This window comes from Mastigoproctus giganteus, chromosome 7, assembly GCF_048544385.1.
Source record: "Mastigoproctus giganteus isolate SK-2022 chromosome 7, ASM4854438v1, whole genome shotgun sequence".
In the NCBI taxonomy this organism is placed as follows: Eukaryota; Metazoa; Arthropoda; class Arachnida; order Uropygi; family Thelyphonidae; genus Mastigoproctus; species Mastigoproctus giganteus.
In genome coordinates this window covers 180,843,005-180,863,200 of record NC_143581.1, presented here as the reverse complement: position 1 = coordinate 180,863,200, position 20,196 = coordinate 180,843,005, and the positions used below count along the sequence as shown (strand labels likewise).

Here is a 20,196-nt window from a genome sequence, read left to right as displayed (position 1 = left end):
GCGAGACAGTGCCAGGTACAAACATTTGGAAATTTTTCAAAAATTTTTCCAGAACTCCTGACATTTTTCCTAACATCACAATGGCTCCATCTGCACAAAATCCAATAAGATTTTCACATAAATAATTTTCATTGAAACAATACTTCTCCAGATCTGATATCAAAGTTTGGTAAATTATTTCAGATGTTGTTCCTTCTAACTCCACAAGATCAACAAAAACAGTTAAACTATCTTCACATTTTTGAATTTCTGATTTTAAATAAACTATTAAGATGCTCTTATGTGAAATAGTTGAAGCTTTGTCAGTAATAACTGAAATTTTACTTCCTTGACTTACCAGTTTTCCAAAAACTTTCTTTCTCATTTCAGTGGAGCTGTGTTTAGTGACAAGTGGGACCATAAATCTAGAGTGCAAAGATACTCCCAAATCGACGTTATTCTTTTTTTGCAAAGCTATTAAATGTTCCATGTCAGTGAATGGCTTATTGCTTTTAATTATGGAATAAATGGTATTAAAGATGTTTATAGTGCTGTTTAAATATTTTTCATTAGCCATGTCAATACTGTTTGAAATAATTTTTTTCGGATGTTTTGATTATATGTAATGCTTTTTTTGTGTGAAGCTGACTCATGATGTTCTTTCAGTTTTTTTCTCATTGATGATTGCATATTCTTTTTATTAGAACTGTGAGCTTTGACAGAACATGATTGCCACTCTGATAAAATATGTAAGTGTTTAGCACTGAAAGTGCTTAAAGATAAAGCCTTTGAGCACCACTGGCATCCCACATTCACATCGCTGGCAATAATAAGCCATTTGTACTTATTTTTGAAATAATCCAATTGCTTTTCATTCCAGTTGTTATTGTTGTTATTTGGTTTTTTTAGGAGCATTAGCAACTAAGGCCATATTGCTCCGGGAATATGCAGTGGTCATTCCCTGACCTAGGCGCCTCCGTAGCCAGGTGGGCAGGAGCAGCAGTGCGTAGCACACGCTTCTTGATTAGACTGGGGTTCAAGCCTGTGACTACCAAATACGGAGGATGCGGAAAGGTCAGGGAATGACCACCGCATATCCCCGGAGCAATATGGCCTTAGTTGCTAATGCTCCTAAAAAACCAAATAACAACATTCCCTGACCTTTCCGCATCCTCCGTATTTGGTGGTGATGGGCTCGAACCCCGGTCTAATCAAGAAACATGTGCTATGCACTGCTGCTCCTTCCCACCTGGCTATGGAGCCGCCTTTTCATTCCAGAAATGCAAATTGTTTATTGTGTTTTGCTCAGAATGAGAAAATATTTCAGTCGCTGTATTAATTGTTGCACAGTTTTAGACAAATTTCCAAGTCGTAGTTCAATATCAACAGTATCATAGCTCTCTCTTGTTTGTTCCATTTCTGTTGTTGAACAATTAGTAGAAATGTTCAAAAATTTATCCAAACTATGTTGCCTCTTCATTCTAAGGGTTGCAATTTAAACAATTTATTATAAATACAATTTAAAAACACTACTCACAAAGTAAAACTCCACACACGTTACTTATTGCTGTGAGTGAACTTTTGAGAATTAAGGAGCACACACACACACACAAGCTCAGTGCCTGAAATCAGCTCAAACTACTGACGTGGAAAAGAGTGAAACTGGAAGGTTACAAGGGATTCAACTTATATTTCAGACTGATAATACCAACTGTCTGTTTACCGAGAGAGCAAAAATACAAATGCCATAACAGCAAACTAGTTTAAGGGTTAAACTTTGCCAAGATTTCCTGTAGTTCTTGTGTGGATGTTCTTTATCTTTGCCACAAGGAATTCACACCTCTCCAGAGTTACCAACCTTAGAAAGCAAACCTATGGGAACTGACCTCGAAACTGTACATTATGGTGTGATTGGCAACAGTACAACACTCCCCCATCCAGTGCAGGCCAAAATCAACGGGGACATTTTTTTTTTTTTTTTCCTTTCTCAGTGAGTAAACTCGTCGGACTCCCCCAACCAATCAGTACGGAAGTTTTTAGACATTTTAACAACCGGTATGACCATACTGTTGCATACTGGCTGCTAATTAATCTTCCCTAGCATTGGTGGACTGGATGAAGCTCTTATTGCTTTCACATCGAATGAACTGATTTTGTACATAGGCACTGAAACTTCTCTACTCATTAAATGTACATAAAATAGCCTTTCTTCCCCCACAGTGTGGTATGTTGATCCTCATCTTCTTTCTTACAACTTAGCAAAGTTGTAAAATAAACAGTTTCCATCTTCAACCCAATGAATCTTCTTCCCATTTTCTGTGTTACTAGAAATTTTAAGCAATAACTAATTACCTTTTCACCAGTTACAGGCAGTCCCCAGCTGGAATAAAAACATAATGTGATATATTGTGTGATAGTTGTAATCTGTATCATGAGTGGTTCAAATAAAAACAGCAAAATTTAAATAAATGAATCTTTATTCACATCTATTGTTAGGAAGCTCATTATTTTGACAATATCCAAGCATTAGTTTCACTAATGATCGAATATTGTCAGATATTTTCTATGATCACTTGCTGACCCACTCATGTACTGCTTTTTTGGATCTCATCACGAGAATGGAAGCATTTTCTCCTATGATATCACTTTGAGTGGTCCAGAAAAAAATAATTACTTGGAGCCAAACCAGGAAAATAAGTGAGGTCGGGTAAAGTTTTAAGACATGGATCTTAAATGGTGTCAACAGTTGCATGGACTTTGTGAGGGTGAGTATTATCATGTTGGAAACAAAACCCTTTTCAGATCAACTCCTCAATGTTTGATTCAGATTTTAGTCTTCAGGTGGCTTCTAAGCATAACACAGTGTAAAGCACCATTGGCACCTTACCTGCAGATGTCATGAATCTGCTGAGAAGTGGTAACTGAAGTTTAACATTGACAAATGCAAATGTAAGTACTGCATATAGGTAGAAGTAATCCCAGAGAAGTGTACCAACTGTGTGGTACTACACTTAGGGTGGTAGAAAATGAAAAAGACCTGGAGGTAATTGTGCGGTTAGATATGAAGTTTTCTGAGCAGTAAGACAGGCTGCCAGAGCAGGTCAATGATGTACAGGAATTTTTTTATTAGGGAAAAGGAGGTGATTACCCTTTGTATGAGGCAATGGTCAGGCCATGCCTTGAGTACTGCATACAAGTATGGAGGACTCATTTTACGAAGGATGTAGAGTAGCTTGAGTGCGTACAGAAAAGGGCAACAAGATTGGTGAGGGGAACGAAGGGATGCTCTTACCAAGAAAGGCCTAAGTTCTGTGGATTGCAGCATCTGGAGATTAGGCACCTGCGAGGTGATCTGATTAAGTTGCATATGGCCTTGAATGGGTTTAGTAGGCTCAATTCTGATGGGATTCTGCCTCTTGCTCAGATTATGAACCTGAGGGGACATAAATTCAAACTGAGGAAAGACGGTTGTAGAACAGATGTGTGGAAATTGGCCTTTAGCCAGCAGGTAGTTGATTGCTGGAACAAACTTCTATCTGTCATTCTGGAAGTTGTTAGCTTAAATGAATTCAACGAGGAACTGGACAAACTTAGAGGGAATGGATTAGTGAATTGGGTTTTATTTATTATTATTTTTTTGCCTGATGCTACATAACTTTGCTTTCTTGCATCATGTGCCTCTACTACTACAATTACTACTGAACTTAAAATGAGACAGTTTATTTCTCCAGTTGCTGTATCTGCTTTATACCAAATAAAGCATTCTGCATAAGAAAGTGTGACATGGTGATAGACCTCATTACAAAATTCTTGGCACTATATAACCAAACAGGCATTGGCGAGCCCTTGCAGCACGTCCCCCCACTTTCTTTTTTTTTATTGAATACACCATGAATTGTCAAACTAATAGAGTAAGCTTATCTGCGAAAAGATCTAAACCTCCCAAACACTTCCTAGTTCATTTCGCAAATATACGTGGTCTCAATTCTAATCTCAATGATGACCATTACCACTTGCAGTCAGCCAAACCCCATGTTCTTTTTCTCACAGAATCTCAGTTATCGATTGATTCAACTATTGCTCATCTCAGTTGCCCAAATTATTTGCTGTGTGATTCTTTTCGCCTCAAAGGTGGTACTTGTGCATATTTCCATTCCGATAGTCCCTGTCAGAGACTTGGTAATTTGGAATCTCCTCTTTTCGATCTTCTCTGGCTTAAAATCTCTCTACCTTATTCTGTCAAATTCATCTATTGTCTCTACTGTTCCCACAACTCCACTAATCACTTGGAGCTCTTTGACTTCCTCTCTTTGCAACTTGACTTTCTCCAGTCCAACTTTCCTAACAGTGAGGTAATTTTCCTTGGTGATTGTAATGTTTACAACTCCAGCTGGCTTCCGTTTTCTAGTCACACCGACCCAGCAAGTCGAGATGCTGAGGCTTTTGCAATTACTAATGACCTTGCACAGCTTGTTCGTTTGCCTACAAGAATACCAGATAATCCTAACTATACAGCCAACACGCTTGATGTTTTTCTCACTAACAACCCCTCTAAGTACACAGTCAAAGTAAGTGGTCCTTTAGCCACCTCAGATCACAATTTGGTAATTGTTTCTTCTCCAATGGATTGTTTATCTCATGGCTATTCCCAACCTTGTATGTTTGGCATTACAAGAATGCAAAATGGGATGACCTGTGAGATTTCTTTTCCTTGGTTGGATTACTGTTTCAAAACATCTGATGTCAACGTTTGTTCAGATCGTGTCAGTGAAATTATTCTTGAAGGAATGGGATCCTTTATTCCACACTCCACTTTATCTAAACCTTGGTTTTCCAATAAATTTGCTAAGGCTGTTCAAGAAAAAGAACGTTGCATATCGCAATCGCCTTGTTTCCATTTCTTCAGTTTCATTTTCTGCCTACACCAAAACTCGCAACAATTGTAAAGCAGTTATTAATCAGTCCGAACTAGATTTTGAACAGGCTAAGAGTAGAAAACTTGCTTCTTGCCCTACTGGTAGCTGAGCATTCTGATCTCTTGCCAAAGTTATTGGCTGCAATTTTTGCCCATCTCTGCTCCCACCTCTGTCCAAACCAGATGGTTCTGTTGTCACTTCAGCCAAGGATAAAGCTGACCTGCTAGCATCCAATATTTCTTCCAACTTGTTATTAATGATCTTGGTAAAACACCTCCCACCCGGAATCAACATGTTCCATTCAATGCTTCCTGTGGTCTTCCGTGAAAAGGATGTCAGAAGGACTCTAGAAAGCTCCGGGTCCCGATGGTATTTCTCCACTTGTTCTCAAAACCTGTACTTCTGAACTTATTCCTCTTCTTTGCCACCTTTTTTCACTTTCTTGTTCCAAAGGTGTTTTTCCTTCTGCTTGGAAATCTGCTCATATCCAGCCAGTTCCTAAAAAGGGTGACAAATCCCTTCCATCCAGTTATCGTACCATTGCAGTCACTTCTACTCTTTCTAAAGTAATGGAGAAATCAATTAACCGCCAACTCTTAAACTACCTAGAAACCTTCTGCCTGATCAACGATTGCTAGTATGGATTCCGTCACTGTCGATCCACTGGTGATATTCTGGCTTATGTTACCCATTTATGGACTAATTCAATGGAAAAGTTTGGTGAAACACAAGCAGTTGCTCTTGACATCTCAAAGGCTTTTGATCGTGTTTGGCATAAAGGTCTTCTAAACAAGCTTCCATCTTATAGTTTCCCAAATGTTTTTTGTAATTGGTTATCCAGTTTTCTCTCTGATCGTTCACTGAGAGTGATGGTAGATGGCTCTCTGTCTTCTGACTTCTCCACTGATGCTGGTGTTCCCCAAGGTACAGTTTTTCCCCCCACTCTTTTCCTCTTGTATATTAATGACCTTCCATTGACTGGAAATCCTATCCATAGTTTTGCCAATGATAGGACATTGCATTCCACTTTCCATTTTGAGAAACCTTGCCCTGCTCAATCAGCTTCAACTTTCTGAAAATCTGCTACCAATTCCTTAAATGCCGATCTCCAGGTAATTCTCCAGTGGGGCAAAGACAACTTAGTTGATTTGAATCCTTTTAAAACTCAGTCTTGTCTTATATCTCGCAAAAAGGATTCTTCTGCTCCTATGCTTATCTTTGGTGTCACTCCGATTTCTAGGCCAGATTATATATTCATTTTGGAGATTACCCTGACTTCTAATCTCTCTTGCCACAAGCACATTACAAATATTGCTTCCTCTGCATCTAAAAAACTTGTTTTTCTCTTTCGCTCTCGGTGTTACTTTTCTTCCAAACAGCTGTTCACTCTGTATAAATCACAAATCCGCCCTACCATGGAATATTGTTCCCACATCTGGGGTGGTGCCCCCAAAACCTGTCTCAGGCTTCTTGATTCCGTTCAGAAGAGGGCAGTTAGGTTAATTAATGATTCATCTCTAATAGTCTCTCCACTCTCTGCCTCATAAACGTTCTGTTTCTGCTGCGTGCCTTTTCTACAGATACTTCCAGGGCACTGTTCTTCTGAATTGGCTTCTATAATTCCTGCTCTCTCTTTCAAAACAGTCCGAACACGTGCCGTCACCAGCCAACATCCATTTACTCTCCAACTTCAAACTCACAGGACCAACTTTTCATCTTCCCCGTTTATTCATTCAACTGCCGTTTTCTGGAACAAACTTCCTTCATACATATTTCCTGAAAATTACAGTCTACAGAAGTTCAAGTCCAATGTCAACAGATATTGTCTTTCGTCTTCTCATCCTTCAATCCAAGCACGGTACTAAGTACAGTAAACCCCCGCTATTCGTGGGGGTTACGTTCCTAAGAAATGCAGCGAATACCGAAAACGTGAATACTGAGTTATGGCTCCCATAGTAATAAAGGGGTTCCATTCCGAAGTATGAAATATATAAGAAAAACTAGTCTAAAATTTTGTCTATGTATGTATTATATGTACCTTCATAATATGACTATGTACATAGACAGTACATAGTGAAATGTAAGCATATGGCATCGAAATGAAAAGAAGAAACAATTTAATGTTAAATGTAATATTTATTAGAAATTTCAAACAAATCTTTTGAACCAGCACCTTTGCTAAGTAAAAAACTTATCCTGTCAGTGCTATCACCTGTTTCGCTAAAGTGTTGATAAAGGAGTTTTGCCTTTTCACGAATGATGAGTGAACTTAGCGGAATTTTATTTTGAGTTCGGTCTTCTGTCCACTGATTTAAAGCTTTTTCCATTTTTTCTAATTTAACATCACGAGTTACAGAGCAAATTTTTGAAGCAATTAGCGCGTTTTCATGGACACTACGGCGGATTTTTTCTTCTGATTTTTTGATTGATCGTACTGTTGACTCATTGATTTTGTAATGTTTTGCCACTGAGGTACGTGAAAGTGTACCTGTGAAGGTACACTTTCACAATGAGAAATTTTGTCTAATAACTCAAAATTTTATTCACTAATGTCATCACCTTTGATCTTTTCATATTTTCCTTGTTATTCGTAGCCATATTTTTGTACTGGTTAGAATTTGTCCACAATAAAGTCACTTTCTTCCGTTAACACACTCGAAAAAAAGTCTGTTTTACACTGCAAAATGGTAGATTTATCACTTTGGTAAGCATATCAATTTATATATTGATAAATTTATTCAATTTATAAGCATATAAATTAAAAGCAAACGAAGAAACCTTCCATGATAAGTGCATAACACATACTGAACAAGGATTAGTGAGAAACATCCACGCTCGTGATTTTGTCTCACCCCTCTCCTCCACCCACTGAGTGCTGTTTTGACCGGGAAAGATAATTTTAGCCACGTTCATGTTTTTTTATGGCTGAAAATGTTCACGGCGCTTTAAAATTCAAATTTTTTTAGGTTTCATTTTATATTAAATCAGCGATCGCGAATACAGATACTGCACATAGTGGGGGTTTACTGTACTATAGGTTCTAATATCTCTCGTGTTTGGGATTTACATAAAAAAAAAAAAAAAAAAAAACTATACATTATATAAACTAATAGAAGTGTTTCGGATTTTAATTACATTTATGTTTTTCAGTATTAACACATTTATACCAGTGAGTCATGCTAACATCCTCATTTCTTTTGAAGAGTTAGTAGTATTCTAAATAATATAAACTGTTCGGAAGAAATGCCTAAAAAATAATTATTTTTGAAACTCTTATTTTCATCATGTTGAATGCTTTTAATGTGTTTTCCAATACTTCTGTAGTAGACTGTTAATTATTCTCATATTCTGTTGTATACATTGCAGTTCATTCATATGCTTATTTGTTAGTTGTAATATTTTGCAGGGATTGTCGACATTATGGAAAGGAACAGGAAGCATTTTCATCATTAGAGGATTAACTATAGCTACAGAAACTGCAATAGCAGAGTTTACTCCATTTCCTAGGTCAGTATTGAATATATATTTTGCATAGGCTGTTTGCAAATATTGTACACTATATAATAAAAAGTATTTGGGCACATACATGGATAGTTGCAAAAACAGCTTTTAATTGAAAAAAATATAATACATTGTGTAAAGTGTATTAGTTGTCTGACGGCACCAGGGGTTCCCCCATCTCTGCCTTGTGTACTCTGTTTGTGTGACACAGAACTCTGTGGAGGGCAGAGATTTAAAGTGTGTCGGGAGTGGTTTGTTGTGTAGTGTTATGTTCTGTTATTTCTCTGATTATTTAGCCATCTGGACCCTATTGGGACCCACCGATGCCCACACTTTGCCATAAGGAGGCAGGTCGGGCACCCAGTAGATTGTTTAAGTACTCTGGAAAGCCCTGCTACCTATTTTTTGAGGATTTTGGTGGCTAGACCTATATCTACAGTGTGGGTGGGAAGTCACTCCCTATTTTAAAAATGTTATAATTCCTAAAATATACAAAATAGTACTGCACATTTTTTTTTATGATTTGTAGATTATTGTTTCCATTAGTTTCCTGAAAGTTACAACTTGATGAGACCCCCAGCATTTTCCACATGTATTTTTAAATGAGCAGGTATATTTTCTGCGGCCTTCCTTAAAAATTGGACAGGAACACCGGAGATGACCTGGCGGATCTTTTTTTCAAGTTCATCAATATTCTTAGGTTTACTCTTATACACTTCTTCCTTGGCCCATCCCCAAAACAGTAATCACATGGGGTTAGGTCTGGACTTCATGCGGGCCATTGTGTGGTTCCTCGACAGCCTATCCAGCATCCTGGGAAATGCTCATTGAGCCACTCCCTAACAGTCAAGGCAAAATGCTGGAGAGCACCGTTTTGCATAAATATCAAATCTTGTTTTCCCATGCAGAAATTGTAGGCCACACAAAATTTTGCAACATTTATAAGTATCATTCACTGTTCATGGTGTCTCGTATTACCACACCGTCACTTTCGGCTTGTTCTGCATTCGTTCAACTGTCTCCTGGGGATGTTTATCTGCCCAATAATGACTGTTATTTCAATTAGCAAACCTCCCTACATGAAACAAAGCCTCATCGGTCCAAAGAATGTTTTTGAACAGGTCTGGAAAATCTTCCTCTTATGCGAGCATCATTTCACAAAATTCAACACGCCTGTCCCAATCTTCTGGGAACAATTGCTGCACATAATGTAGCTTCCATGGTCGATATTGTAAGTCTTTATGGAGAACAACACACACAGTATGACGTGTTAAATCACTCTCTCTTGGGGCCTGCCATGTGCATTTCGAAGGGCTTCGATTGAAAATCTCTTCCAGTTGATTCACGTTTTCTTCAGACGTTGATGTTGAAGGCCTTCTGGATCTCTTGCTGTCCACTACACTACAGTCGTCAATAGCTTTTTGTGACAGTTTTTGGATCCAAAACAACATGCCTGCCATGTTGACTCCTCCACCAACTGTTGCACTTGGACAACTAACTGCCACACTTCATACCTGGCAACAATTTTCGCTCTTTCCTCAATGGATAGTACACTGGCCATTTCTATGGGATTTCAGGCATCTGAAACAATGAAACAGCATAAGTAATGGCATACAAGACAATAAAACAACATACAGTTAATTCTAATACATGCATTTCTTTACCGGATATAACAATTTAAAAATAGGGAGCGACTTCCCACCCACTCTGTATGTGTGTATGTATGTATGTATGTGTGTGTGTGTGTATATATATATACATATATGTATATATATATATACATATATATATATACATACTTCACCTCTTTTTATGTATATATATATATATATATATAAAAAGAGGTGAAGACTAGAATTTGGAAAGGCCAAAAGAGGTTTACGAGAAAGCGGTTGAATTTAGATATTGATTAGAATTTGGCAGCATTGTTAAGAGTGTACTCAGTCGGTTAAGTTTGGAGATGGGAGTGAAGCAGGTAGAAAGATGAGGTTAATGGAGTAGGCATCCCCAAAGAGGTCAGTGGGGACGACCCCACCCATTCCCCCCCCTGCCCGGGGATAGGGTTTTAAAGGGAACTGGGTTTGAGTACCCAGTTCAGATTGTCAAATGGCATGTTGGCAGCACAGCCAAAGTATGTCTTCGTCAGTGGTGGTTGTCAGGTCCATGTAGTGTCGAATCCGGTAGAAAGTCATCCTGCTCTGGGGGTAGATATGTTAACTGGCAGTGGGGAACCCACCAGGTGAAAGGGAGGAATAATTCTCCCTTGCTGGTGGGGGTTGGGAGAGAGACATATTTACTTCATTCATAATCTGCATTCTCACTCTACTTGCATTCTATTTTTATACATTTTTCTTATAATTTATAATATATATATATTTTTTTCACTCACAAATTCATCTTTTTTCTCACACATTAGGGGGGATGCAATGTTGTGTAATGTAAATTTAAATACTAATGCTTTAATAATAATTAAGCTAAATAAGAAAGAATATAAAAGATTAAAACTAGGATTAGTGAGTACTTAACTGTAACATTTATGGTTTGCGTTCTTTTTCTCACACACTTACTCATTCATTCTTCTGGCTTTCATTTCATTTGTTTGACTCTTGCTTTCTGTACTGCACTACACTTTCTGGGCACCTCAACTTACTGTCATTCTTCAGTTGTGGCGCAGGCCTAGCCGCAAGTTTTTTGTAGGCCAGGGGAGAATGCAGTGATGGCGTTTGTGTTGTTAGTAAATGTTTGTTAGTATATATAAAGTAATGTCTGAGCATTGTAAACAGGTTGCAAGGAAGGCCCATGGTGTCCTATCGATGTGATCTATCAAACTTTTACAAGTAGAGATAGGGATGTGATAATCCCATTATATAAGGCTTTTGTTAGACCACACTTGGAATACTGTGTTCAAGTATGGAGACCACACCTAAAGAAAGACATCGAGCTTCTTGAAAGGGTGCAAAGATGAGTAACTCGCCTGGTGAGATCGGCAAAAGGGCATCCTTATGAAGAAAGACTTTGAATATGTGGGTTGCAGAGTTTGGAAACTTAGACACCTTAGAGGAGATTTGATTGAGGTGTTTAAGGCTCTGAGAGGCATCAGTAAAATGAATGAGGACGAAATTTTCAAGATTATAAATTATGCCAGAACTAGGGGACATAAATTCAAATTATGGGGGTAGATGTTTAGATTGGACTGCAGGAAGTTTTATTTTAGCCAGGAAGTTATAAATTACTGGAATAAGTTGCCTACATGGGTGGTAGAGGCTGACAGTTTGGGGAAATTCAAAGGTCATCTGGATAGTACCTTCAGGTGAGGGAAACACATAGGATGATAGGTTTAATTTCCTTTTCTTTTATTAATAATTAGTTTTTTTTTTTTGGTTGGTGCAGCATAAGCCATAGGCTTTCTTGCACCATGCGGCCATTACTAATACTAATGTAAGTTATTTTAACTTTGTATTCTTTCAGCCAATTATATTTGCTCTTCCACTCATTCACTATAACACTCACACTCTCTTTCCCTCATGCTGGGTCCATCTTACTTTCACCAAAACTGACATTTATTCCCTTTTACCATAATTCACTCTTTCACTCAGTGCCCAGCCTATTCATTCTGTCTTTCATTCTCATTCATTCTTCTTTCATTCTACATTGCATCCCCTTGCTACTAGCGTACTGATATTTTTCAGCTATTGTGCTTCCCTAGCTGCGTGTACATCTCCCTCCCCTACATGGTTACTTATTTGGTGTGGGGGCCCCAGGTTCCAACACATTTTCCTCTTCTATAGTGAACAGATGTTCTTCTCCTCTGGGAAGGGGGTCAATCTGTGCTATTAGCTGTGTTCTGGGGATGTCATAAATTATATATTCATATAGAATGTGTGCCCAGTCTTCACTCTCACCACAGGTTCAGTTTGGGTCATCAGTCAGCCCTAAGGAGGTTAGTTTTGCCTTTAGAGTGCCGTGAACTGTCATTGTAAATGTTGCAAAAAGTCCAGGGGCATACCACTTTGGTGGCTTTGGGCTGACCATTGCCACCCGTGGCAGAAACCTTTTGTTAACTACACCTCTGGTTTCCTGCTCCCACTTTGTTTGCCATAGCTCATGGAGCTTTGTTGCTATTCTTGATACAGCCAACACCTTCAGCATTGAAGGTGTTGTCTGTATCAAGGGCTACCCCCAGAAATTATGTGGGTTATGCCCTTTTTAAATCTATAATACAAGCCTTTTTTGGCTAATTCCAAGTAAAGTCGGAGAGCTTTGGCCAGCAACTGTAGTGCAGGTGTGCTCATGCTCTGGTAATGGTGAGAAGTATTGTCCTTTGTATGAATCCTCCATTCCTCTAGCAAAGTGGCTACCAGAGCCACTTAAAAGAATACCAGTTTGGGTTCAGCCTAATGTGACATTTTAATTTGTCCACAGGTGTTCGGTGGAGTTGAGTTCTGAGCTTGCATATCCAACATTTCAAGGTCATCCTCCTGAAACCTGTATGATCCTCTGTATGACTTGGAGCATTGGAGGGCATAGTTGTTCAAAATGTCCAAGTAGCTCATGGACTTTGTGGTTTCAGGACCTACAACCAACCGACCAATTTCAAGCCAGTTGAAACAGTCTAGTGTCATTGCCAATAAACTTCATAGTTGAGACATTACATCCTGACAGAAAGCACTCTCTGAGTAACCTCCACACCTAAACGCCTATTAGAATGAAATATTGTATAGTGAGATTCTGTGATCTAGAGTCCATGAATATTATGAAATACACCACTCCAAATGCCATTTTGCATTGTCAGCCTTGATATTGGGCTTATATGCAGTTGTTAAATCTAAGGCTGTGCAGTTCACTGACTCACTGACTGGTGTTCTTGTGGCCTCTTTGACTTAATTCATTGTTTTCCCAAAGATGACATATGTGAGGCATGAACTATCCTCTTTGTTTGGTTGAGCACATTCCATGTGTTTGTATTTAGGCCTTTCCCCCCATTGGAGCACCACCTAGAGTCTTCCATCTTCAAATGAAATTGGCAGACACCAAAGATTACAGAATGGCTGTCAATTACCATCCCATATTGCAAGTCGGTTAATTGCAATCCATGACCCATACTTGCTTTTAATGTATTGCTGCTGCGTGGACATACCCATAGAATTTATATTGGTATGTGCAAACTGATTTGCATATGTGGGGATCATCTGGATCATATTTTGATCATATCATGTATGTTTATATGGATTTTGCCAAATATCTAACATTTATATGTGCGATATATTTTTATCTTTTATTTTTGCCTTTTATTGGAATAAAATTTTTCCTGTAAGAGCACATGCCTAAAATAAAACTACAACATGATAATTCTTGAAAATGCCATTTTAATAAATACATTGTGAACATTGGAAAGCTTAAAAGAATTCAGCTGATAATAATATGGCAACGGTGTAAAACCAAAATATCATCTGTGTAACACTGGACTATCTTCATTTCATTAATCAGTAATGACAAGGCCAGTTCAAAACTTTTTTTTGATCCTTAGAAGAGTTGAAGCCCTTAAAATTTGTTATTAGAAAAAGAATGTTTTTCTTCTTTCTAATTTTCTTCCCATCTGGATCTTTTCAAGGAGAATGGTAGAGGAATTGATGAAACCATATTTTGATATAGACTGATACTGATGTTTTTACATTTTAGAGGTGCCAGTGATGTGGAAAATATCATATTTGAAGTGAAGTTAACATATCCTGTTTAGCATCGTTTTTAAGCAGATGTAAGTCTTCCTGATCTGGTGCATCAACAATATTATCCATATCATTAAACTCTCTACCCATTTGAATATGCATAGGGATCAAAATAGATAATTTTTTATTATTTTATCTTTTATTATTATTTTATCTCCTTTGCTCTGTAAAAGCATGTTGTTCACCCTTATTAAAAATCTTTCAGTACCCTTCAAGAAAAGCTTTTTCCTTCATTTGTTAACAATTTGAGAAAATCCTTTATTTCAAGGGCCAAAACAACCCCCATGAATCCATATAAGTTTTGCCTGACTAGTTAACAAATAAAGTAAAACTGGATTAAGGCTTTGTGCCACTCTAGGGTAATTAATTTTTACACCGCAGCCCCCACGAGCCTTACATTATTTTAGATCTAAATATCTTAAAGCATTATCTTGAAACAATTTTTAATAGTGAAATCATTTTAATATGTTGAAATAACTTTTTATTGGAAAAAGGAACAAAATAAAGTTATATGATTATTCTCTCAATGTTATTTATTTTTTTTGTCTTAAAAAGACTAACAAAAGTACGTGTAATGGTTGATAACTATACCATATGCTACCTGAACACAAAAAAGACTGAATCATGCAATAAAGAAATTAAAATAACAGTAGTTAATTTGAACAGACTTCTCTTTTATTTGTATTAGATTTAAATTTATTTTTGATCCATGTATGTGCTAAAAAAAGATATTTCAGCAAAAAACTTTCTAATAGGCACAGTCAGATAAATGCAAATAACTTGTGGGTTTAAAAAGTAGATTTTAAATTATTTTTAATGATGTAGGAGTAAATACCTTGAAATAAACTTAATTCATGGACAGGCTCTTAAAATTGATGCTTTCACCAATAGAGGAACCATCTAAATCATTTTCTTCCCAAGGTTCAGAGCTTTTTCTGTAAAATCTTGTCCAAATTGTCTAAATTTGATATGAAATAATCTGTTACTGATGTAATTATAAGCAACAATTCTTCAATTCATCTGTAACTGATATATCCAAGACCATGTTAATGTGAAAGTCAGAAAGCAAACATATTCAGGTGCCTACTTTTGGTGTCATAAAATAATCACTGGTTCTTTTTGTCTAGCAGGAGGCCTGAATTGTTTTTGTTTGCTTCCAGGTGCTAAAGCATCTTGACACAGTCCTGACTGTATTAGTAATGATGAAAAATGGTCAATTTAAATTTTTTCCCTTCCTTAGAAGAGATGAAATCCTTAGAATTTGTCTTCATCAGAAGATTTTTTTTTTTTTTAAACTTCACCATGACTTTCATCCCACCATGATTTATTTTCTTGGTCTCTTTCTTTCAGAATTCTATATGTCTCTACTTCTTAGTTTAACCCTCCCCTCAGCATTAAAAATTATATAGTTTCATTGTAATTCACTTAAATAGGTAGTTAGTAAATTGAAGTTGAAGGTGCAAAAATAACTTATTTCTTGATACTCACAATATATGGAAAATAACTATAGGTGGGGGTTTAAATTGACAAATCTAAATCAATTCCGAGTTTTCCTGCACTGATCCCCACCTGATTCTTTCTTTTATAATGTATACAATTACATATCTATTAAAAGAAAAACTCATTTGCATTAATTTATGGTGACAATTTCATTTCTACTAATTCTTTGTTTATAAAACTGAAACATTTTTCATCATTTTATTTACTTTTTCATGTAAGTTTTCAACATTTTTTCCTTTGTTTTTCTGTTTTTTTATACCTTCAAGAAATGTATCATCCTAGATAGCCTTTGCCATAATCTGGCCTTGGGATTAAGGATGACAGAATGACTTTTCTCCTTTGTGCTAATATTGCATACACTGTGTCAGCTACCTCATTGCATCAGTTCTTAATTTAAAGCTCATTGCATATAATACTGATTAATTTTAAGGCAGATAAAACAAATATATTTGTTGTCTCAGAGATCTTCTTTTAAAACAAAGATCTCTGAGACAACAGATATGTTTCTAATGAATAAGTTAAAGCAGCTATGAAAAGATGCTTGGCACTGCAGCCGAAATAATTTTACTTTAATGGTATACAAAAACTTCTAAAGTTGTGCAATAGGCAGCATTACTTTTCAGCCCACCCTCATATTAAGGAAGAAAAATATAAGTTTAAGTAATCTTTAATTTATATTGATCTTTAAATTGGTCCTTGGGCTGTCACAGACATTCTCTTGGGTATGACAAGCTGGGTTTGCTACTTGGGAGTCTAAAATGCTGATGAAAATGATATTCAGGTGACACTTGAATTAAGTTGGCGAAGTCCGGTCATTCTATGACAACCAGATCCTTTTCATGCACCTTCACAGTGGTGGGACTGTTTGTAACCCTGGGTAGAACCTCTGTGTGCAAAGCTGAAATACAGCACCAAGTATACTGGAGGTGACTACCCAGGTTTGAATCATCCATACCACATGGAGAAATGCTGCCCCTGTGCATTACCATGCAATATTAGGTGGTAGATGATACTCATCAACTGGCACAGTACCATCATTTTTGCTTATTGGTGGTTTGAAGTGGTGTAACCCATGTTTATTTTCCAGAACAAAGCTCTGGCTACCCTCCCTCCCTCCATCTCTTCCATCATGCAGTATGATTGATGTCTTTTGAGGTTATGATGAGCATCATCGTGAGATCCAATCTTCCCTACATTTTGAGAGTACAGCTCTAAAACAGTGTTGGCTGGCTGACTGGCTGCTAGATAGTCAACTGGAACAAACTTATTAGTAACTCCCTAGGAGACTTATGGATTAGCTTGTGTATGATCTTGCTGCCTCTACTCAGCAAGATAGTAACTGGAAGGAATCTGAGTAGCATGCATGTGGGGGGGTGCATTGTAGAGGCCACATTAGTCAAGGAGCTGAGTATATTCCTGCCATGTGTATGCCATATCAAAAAATTTCATTACTTCATACATGGCCACCTTATCTTACTACTGAATACATCATGAATATTCAAACTAATAAAACAAAATTATCTGTGAAAAGATCTAAACCTCCCTAAATGCTTCATCATTAATTTCACAAATATACGTGGTCTCATTTTCAATCTCAGTGATGTCCATTTCCACTTAGTGTGCCAAGTCCCACATACATTTTCTAACAGAATCCCAATTATTGGTTGACTCAATCACTTCTCATATCAGTTGTCTTAATTATTCACTCTGTGATTCCTTTCACTTCTAATGTGGTATTTGTGTATATCTCTGTTCTGATATTTCCTGTTAGAGACTTTGAAATTTGGAATCTCTTCTCTTTGATCTTCTCTGGCTTGAAATCTCTCCTCTACCCTACTGTCAAATTCATCTGTCTTGTCATTCTTCCATCTGCACTAATCACTTGGAACTCTTTGACTTCCTGTAATTTTACTTGGTGATTTAATGTTCAGAACTCCAACTGCCTTCCGTTTTCTAGTCACATGGATTCAGCTGGTCAAGATGCTGAGACTTTTGAAATTACTAATTAGCTCACACATTTTTCATTTACAGTCAAGGTGAGTAGTTGTTTAGGTACCTCAGATCACAACTTAGCGATGGTCTTATCTCCAATGGAGCCTTTCTCTCATGGCCATTCTTTGCCTCATGCTGTTTGGCATTACAACAATGCAAAATGGGATAATCTCTAAGATTTCTATTCTTATTTTCCTTGGTTGGTTTACTGTTTTAAATCTTCTGATGTCAGTGTTTGCTCAGATCATGTCAGTGAAATTATTCTTGTAGGGATGGAATCCTTTATTCCACAATCCACCATAAAATCTCATCCTTTATCTAAACCTTTGTATTCCAATAAATGTAATATGGCTGTTCAAGATAAGGTTGCAAATTTCAATTGGCTTGCATCCAAATCACCAGATTCATTTTCTTCCTACGCAGAAACAGTTTAAAGGAATTATTAATTCCTTTAAAAGCTTGCAACAGTTTAAAGGAATTATTAATTAGTATGAACTAGATTTTGAACAGACTAAGGGTAGAAAACTTGCATCTTGTCCAGACAGCAGTCGAGCATGTGCTGGTCTCTTGCTAAAGCTATTGGCCACAACTTTTACTCTCACCTCTGTTAAAACCTGATGGTTATATATTGCCACCTCAGTTAAAGATAAAGCAGACCTACTAGCATCCTACTTTTCTTTTAACTCCTATATTGATGATCTCAGTAAACCACCTCATGCCATTCCCAGTACACTATTCAATGTCTCCTGTGGATTTCAATCAAGAGAATGTCAGAAGAATTCTTGAGCAATCATGTTGCCATGAATGCTCCAGATTTTTGATATTCTGATGGTATAGAGAGCACCAATGGTGATATTGTTGTACACATTGGCACTAATGATATTGAGAGTAGGAAATCTGAGGACTTAAAAAGTACAAGGCAATGTTGGAAAAAAGTCAAGAGTTAGGATTGAATTTGGAAGTGTCTGTAGTTCTGCCCAGATGAAAGAAGGGAATATGTGTTAAGAGCCTTGTCAATTAGTTAAGCTCTAGTTAAGCCATTAGTCTGTGTATCCCTCCAAGCTAGCAGTTTTACAACCCATCTATCACTGCCTCGATAGCATCAGCAAATATTCTTGCACCCCCTTCTAATTCTAGCGTATCCTATCCCTGTAAAAAGTCTCTCCTGTTAACAAGCACAGACTACACTGAGAAAAATTCTACCTCATGAGCCTTGCACATTTCTCTCCAGGGCCGAATTAATTAGCATTAGTTGAGGCATATGATGCAAGAAAGCAAGCTTATACAGCATCAGCAAAAAAAAAACCTTCCCATTTCATCCATCCAGTCACTCCAAATGTTTATCTAGTTCAACCTTAAATTTATTTAGGCTATCAACTTCCATCTGTTGTTGTGGAACTACAGCCACTACTTAGCCAACTAACTAATGGCTGTGTTGGGCATGAGCAAATGGGCTAATACTGTGTCAAAAATTTTTTTTGTTCAGGTTTATTTTTCTTTTGTTTAAATTGTTCATTGTAAAACTGCATTTTATTTATATATTTATAGGTAATAAAGATTTTATGAATTCAATTGAATATCACAAAAGAGTATCATCTGATTATTATGTGTTGCTGCTCAGTGTTATGGATGGCTGTTCTTTATTTTGAGTTCTTGTATCATCACAACAAAATCATTATGAATGTGATATTTTATTTAGCCTTTTGGAATTCTAGGACAATAATTTCATCCTTTTGGAATTCTAGGACAAGAATTTCATCAGTGGTTAAACTTCAATACCAGCAGTGGCGACAAGTCAGTGGGGCCTGACAGCTGATTTGGTATGGTTGTTAAAGATCATATGGGGGAAGGAATTTGGCAATCTAGCAGGGGTCCCAGAATTTATAGTTTTGCCATTAAATTTCAGATAAGCCCCCCATTATTTAGTGATAAGATTAGAAAATATGAGTCCAGAAATATTGACATTTTGAATAAAATTAATAATTTACATTTATTTTATTATAATTTATTTTTTTAATATATCATTCATATTTATTGCTTATTATATTTTTAGACTGCTTATTTTTTGTTTTATGTAAATTGAACTAGAACTTCATTTCCTGTATTACTACAAATATTGGAATTAGTTAATATATAATCTGCAAGAGAATTCAGTATGCTGGGGTATGAGAATTAATATTAGGGATAAAAGGACAGCAAGTAGCAGGTGAGGACCTTTTCCAGTCTGTGACCTGGGTGCATTTCACCCTGCAACATCTCACAACTTTCAGGTCCCGAATCATTATTCAAATGATAAAATTTTCTTTAAATTGATAATAGCAGCTGTAGCCTAGATTGTTGAGCCATAATAATAGAGTTGAATATTATGGATAAAATATTCACATAATATGCGCGAGTTGCTAACTTTCTCTTAATTTTCTTTGCCATGTTAGCTTGTGCATCTATTAAATTTTACTTTTATTTTTTCCAAGCAATAGTTAGCAAGTAGTGGAGATGATAGAAGTGTTTCATAGACCTTATATCAAATATTTTATCCTGGTATTTAAACAAAATTAGGTATATCATTGTGTGCTATTTCAGGT

The 20,196-nt window shown here is 36.8% G+C and overlaps 1 protein-coding gene across 1 annotated transcript in view; it reads left to right on the top strand.

Moving 5' to 3' along the window:
• Nucleotides 1–20,196, top strand: part of LOC150083372 (mitochondrial outer membrane protein SLC25A46-like) — a 234,928-nt gene that overhangs the window by 77,119 nt on the left and 137,613 nt on the right. Inside the window, exon 5 of the mRNA XM_090378488.1 lies at nucleotides 8,302–8,402. Within this exon, the coding sequence (XP_090234614.1) occupies nucleotides 8,302–8,402 (101 nt within the window). The remainder of the gene's footprint in view (nucleotides 1–8,301; nucleotides 8,403–20,196) is intronic.